The sequence below is a fragment of the Numida meleagris genome, unplaced genomic scaffold, assembly GCF_002078875.1.
Source record: "Numida meleagris isolate 19003 breed g44 Domestic line unplaced genomic scaffold, NumMel1.0 unplaced_Scaffold694, whole genome shotgun sequence".
In the NCBI taxonomy this organism is placed as follows: Eukaryota; Metazoa; Chordata; class Aves; order Galliformes; family Numididae; genus Numida; species Numida meleagris.
In genome coordinates, this window is record NW_018364909.1 from 7026 (window position 1) to 12068 (window position 5043).

Consider the following 5043-nt stretch of genomic DNA (forward strand, 5'->3'; position numbering starts at 1 on the left):
CATAAAATCCTTCCAAAAACCCCCCAGAAACCTTAGCACGTCCCCCCAAATCAAGACTTGGGGTCCACCCCAAACCCCCGGAAGACCCCCCCCCCTCCTCCACAGTAACCCCTACAAAAACCTCAGGCCCCCCCACCAGGCTCTCCCCAAGACCCTCAGCCCCTACCCCCCGCCCCACACTTACGTTCTTATTGCGGTGGGTGCAGCCGGGGGGGCAGCGCTTCGAGAGGATGCAGGCGTCCAAGATGGCTGCCAGGCGCTGCCGCAGGGCTGGGGCGGGGCCAGACTCACACCAGGCCCCGCCCACAACCGTCAGGCCCCACCCATCGCCACCAGGCCCCACCCACAACCATCAGGCCCCACCCATCACCACCAGACCCCGCCCACACCCCAGTCCCAGTGCTCTTAGGATGTGTCTAAAAGTTTCAAGCTCCGCCCACAATGCTAATCAAATTTAAGCCCCGCCCACTACCATTAAACACCACCCTTAAGCCCCGCCCACAACTCCATGGACACCCGCAGTCATGGTGAAGCCCCACCCACAAGGTTTAAGCCCCGCCCACAACTCAATGGACTCGTCACACTTAAGCCCCGCCCACAAGCATCAAGCCCCGCCCACTACCCCCAAGTGCCCAACTCAAAGCCCCGCCCACTTTCCTTAAGCCCCTCCCATCCCTTAAGCCACACCCACCTTTAAGCCCCACCCACTCCCGCAGCGCCGTTGGGATAAGCCCCACCCCCATGCCACAAGCCCCACCCACTCCACCCAATAAGCACCACCCCTGTGGTAAAGCCCCACCCACCAGATTTAGGCCCCGCCCCTTAAAGGGCCAGCGCTCACCGTGCTCCGCGTAGGTGATGAGGCCGAGGGAGAGGAGAACGGCGGCCAGGTGGAAACTGAGACCCTGGGGGGGGGACAGGGGACATTGGAGAAACCCGGGGGGGGACAGGGGATGTTGGGGANCACCCCCAAACACCAGGTTCCCCCCTACACATCTGGGGCTCCTCCCCCAATTCTCGGATCCATAGGGATGCTTTACTCCCCCCCCCAGTATTCGAGCCCCTATGGATGCCGTGATGCCCCCCAGCCCCTAGGCCCTCCCCCCAACATTTGAGCCCCTATGGATGCCGCGATGCCCCCCCAACACCTGGGACCCCCCCCTCAATATTCGAGGCTCTGAATACCCCTCGAAAACCTCAGACCCCTCTATAGAACTGGGATCCCCCCACCCATAGGAGTCCCTGTGGGTGCTCCCCCCTCCCCCCCCCACTCACGCAGCCGGTGCAGCAGCCTCGCCCCGAGGCACAGCAGCAGCAGCGGCCACAGCTGGGCCAGGCCTTGCCGAGCGGTCGGCACCACGCAGCCCGGCAGCACCTGGGCCGCGAACTCCCGCGGCGGCAGCGCCGACATCCTGGTGGGGGACGAAAGGATCGAGCTTGTCCCCAATCCCTCCAAAGAAAATAAAAATAAAAATAAAGGATAGAACGAAATGAAACCCGCGCCCCGCGGAGCCCCCCGGCCCGCACCTCACTGAGGGGAGCGGACGGCGCCGGCCCGAGGAGAAAGGGGCGGAGCCAAGCCGCCAGCCAATCAGCGCCCTCTCCGCGGCCCCGCGCTGAGCTCTCGGCCAATCGCGGCGCGGTTGCTACGGGGCGTGGCTCGGTAGCGAGGGGCGTGGCGTAGAGGCGGGAAGCGCTGTTGCCCGGCAACGGGAGCGCGGAGAGGAGGCCGAGGGGCCGCGCGCGGGGCATTGTGGGACGCGGGAGGACCCTCCCCACCCCCACCAACTCCTCAGCGCTTCCGGGGCTGCCATGGCGCTGCCCAGCGGGGCCGGGATGGAGCGGTACCTCATCTTGGGCCGCATCGGGGAGGGAGCGCACGGAGTCGTCTTCAAGGCGAAGGATCGGGAGGTGAGGGCCGGGGGGATCGGGAGGTGAGGCCGGGGAGGGGGGTGGGGAGGTGAGAAGGGCGGATCGGGAGGTGAGGAGTGGAGAGTGGAGGGGGAAAGTGGAGATCGTGAGGTAAAAATAGAAGATCGTGAGGTAAAAGTAGAAGATCGTGAGGTAAAAAGGGGAAGTTTTGAGGTAAAAAATGGAGATTTGAGGCGAAAAGTGAGAATCTTGAGGTAAAAGCAGAAGATCGTGAGGTGAAAAGTGGAGATTTGAGGTGAAAAGTGAGAACCTTGAGGTAAAAGTAGAAGACTGTGAGGCAAAAAGGGGAGGTTTTGAGGTTAAAGCTGGAGATTTGAGGTGAAAAGCGGGAATCTTGAGGTAAAAGCAGAAGATCGTGAGGTAAAAAGGGGAAGTTTTGAGGTAAAAAATGGAGATTTGAGGCGAAAAGTGAGAATCTTGAGGTAAAAGTAGAAGATCGTGAGGTAAAAGGGGGAGACTTTGTGGTAGAAAATGGAGATTTTAAGGTGAAAAAAGAATTTGAAGTGAAAATGGGAGGATTTGAGGTAAAAACAGGAGGTTTTGAGATAAAGGGAGGGATCTTGGGGTAAAAAGGGGGGATTTGGGGGTAAAAAGAGTGGATTTGAGGTAAAAAGAGGGATCTTGGGGTGAAAAGGGAGGTTTTAGAGAAGAAAAGAAGATTTTGAGGTAAAAAGACAATTTGAAGTAAAAAAGGGGAGGTTTTAACATAAAAAGATGAGATCTTGAGGTAAAAATGGGAGATTTGGGGGGAAAAGGGTGATTTTGAGGTAAAAAGGGGAGGTTTTGACGAGAAAAATGGGAATCTCGAAGTGAAAGAGAAAGATTTTGAGGTAAAAAGTGGAGATTTGAGGCAAAAAGGGAATGTGAGGTAGAAAAGGGAGATCTTGAGATGAAAAGGGGGGGATGTGATAGGAAGAGAGGAGATTTGGGGTGAAAAGGGGAGATTTTGAGGTAGGGGGAGATTTGGGGCAGAAAGGGGGGATTTTGGGGTAAAAAGGGGGGATTTCGGGGTAAAAGGAAGATCTTGAGGTTGAGAGTGGAGATTTGAGGCAAAAAAGGGGGAGATTTGGGGGTAGAAATGGAGATTTTGGGGGCAAAAGGGGAGTTTTGGGTAGAAAGGGGGGTTTGGGGGTAAAGAGGAGATTTTGAGGTGAAAAGGGGGAGATTTGGGGTAGGAGAGGAGATTTNCCCCGTCCCCCATTGTCACCTCCCCGACCCCCAGTGGCCCCGTGTCTCTCCGGGTCCCCTCTGCATCTCCACGTCCCCCTCCATGTCACCAGTGTCACCTCCATGTCCTTCTGTACCCCTCCATGTCCCCAAATGTCCCCCCACGTCTTCAAACGTCACCTCCATGTCCCCCCATATCTCCAGATGTCACCTCCTCATCCCCCAGTGTCCCCTCCACGTCCCCATGTCCCCCTCCACGTCACCCAATGTCCCCATGTCTCTCCATGTCCTTTCAGCATCTCCATGTCCCCACTGTCACCTCCCTGGCCCTCTAGGTCCCTCCATGTCCCCAGATGTCACCTCCATGTCCCCCCATATCTCCAGATGTCACCTCCCCGTCCCCCAATGTCCCCGTGTCTCTCCGGGTCCCCTCTGCATCTCCACGTCCCCCTCCACGTCACCAGTGTCACCTCCATGTCCTTCTGCGTCCCCCCATGTCTTCAAATGTCACTTCCACGTCCCCTTATGTCACCTTCGTGTCCCCAAATCCTTCTCTGTCTCCCAGTGTCCCCTCCACATCCCCATGTTCCTCTCCACATCCCCCAGTGTCCCCGTGTCTCTCCATGTCCTCTCAGCATCTCTATGTCCCCACTGTCACCTCCCTGGCCCTGTAGGTCTCTCCATGTCCCCCTCTATGTCCCCCCATATCTCCAGATGTCACCTCCCTGACCCCCAGTGTCACCTCCCCATCCCCCAGTGGCCTCGTGTCTCCCCTCTGCGTCTCCACAACCCCTCCATGTCACCACTGTCACCTCTGTGTCCCCAAATGTTCCCCCACAGCTTCAAACGTCATCTCCATGTTCCCTCCATGTCCCCAGTGTCACCTCCCTGTCCCTCTATGTCCCTCCATGTCCCCCCATATCTCCAGATGTCACCTCCCCATCCCCCAGTGACCCCATGTCTCTCCGTGTCCCCTCAGCATCTTCATGTCCCCTTCCATGTCCCCCCACATCCCCAAATGTCCCCTCCCTGTCCCTCTGTGCCCCCCTATGTCCCCCTCCATGTCCCCCCCGTTTCCAGATGTCACCTCCATGTCCCCATGCCCCTCTATGTCCCTCAGGGTCCCCTCCTTAGCCCCAATGTCTCCATGTCCCCCAAACGTCCCTCAATGTCCCCTCTGCGTCCCCTTCCGTGTCCCCAATGTCACCTCCCTGTCCCTCATTGTCCCATGTCCCCATGTCCCCCCCATGTCTTCCTCCACGTCCCCAAATATCATCTCCATGTCCCCATGCCCCTATATGCCCCCCCAGTGTCCCCCCCACGTCCCCCCATGTCTCCACACCCCTAAGTGTCCCCCAACGTCCCTCCATGTCCCCAGTGTCCCCTCCATGTCCCCAGTGCCCCCCCCAGTGCCCCCTCACCTCGCGAACACGCTCCTGGGGGGCGGCAAACAGAAAGCAAACCGTCAGTGGGGCGGACTTGGGGGTCCCAGGGTGGGATTAGGGGACTCCCAGGTAGAATTGGGGTCGGAGAATGGGATGTGGGGGTCCCAGGGTGGGATTAGGGGGCACTGAGATGGGATTTTTGGGGGTCCCAGGGTTGATTTGGGGTGACAGGATGAGATTTTAGGGGCCGAGGATGAGATTCAGGGATCCCTGGGATGGGATTTTGGGGCTCAAGGACAGAATCTGGGGACCCTGTGGTGGGACTGGGGTCCTAGGGTGGGATTTGGAGCCCCCCGGGGGGGGGATTTCTGGCACTGGGGGGAGTTTGGGGTCCCCAGGAGGGGAACTGAAGACCCCAAGGTGGGATTTGGGGACCCTAAGTGGGATTTGAAACCCACAAGGGAGGATTTGTGGCACCCTGTGGGTGGGGGTTTGGGGTCCCCACGGTGGGACTTGTGGTACTGGGGGGTGTTTTGGGGTCCCCGGGTGGGATTTGAAG

The 5043-nt window shown here is 58.6% G+C and overlaps 1 protein-coding gene across 1 annotated transcript in view; it reads left to right on the plus strand.

Annotated features, from left to right (window-relative positions):
- Positions 1-2441: 2441 nt before the first annotated feature.
- LOC110391976 (cyclin-dependent kinase B1-1-like) overlaps positions 2442-5043 on the plus strand; it is a gene marked incomplete at its 3' end in the record, with an annotated part of 17768 nt that continues 15166 nt past the window's right edge. The window contains exon 1 of the mRNA XM_021383923.1: positions 2442-2497. Within this exon, the coding sequence (XP_021239598.1) occupies positions 2442-2497 (56 nt within the window). The remainder of the gene's footprint in view (positions 2498-5043) is intronic.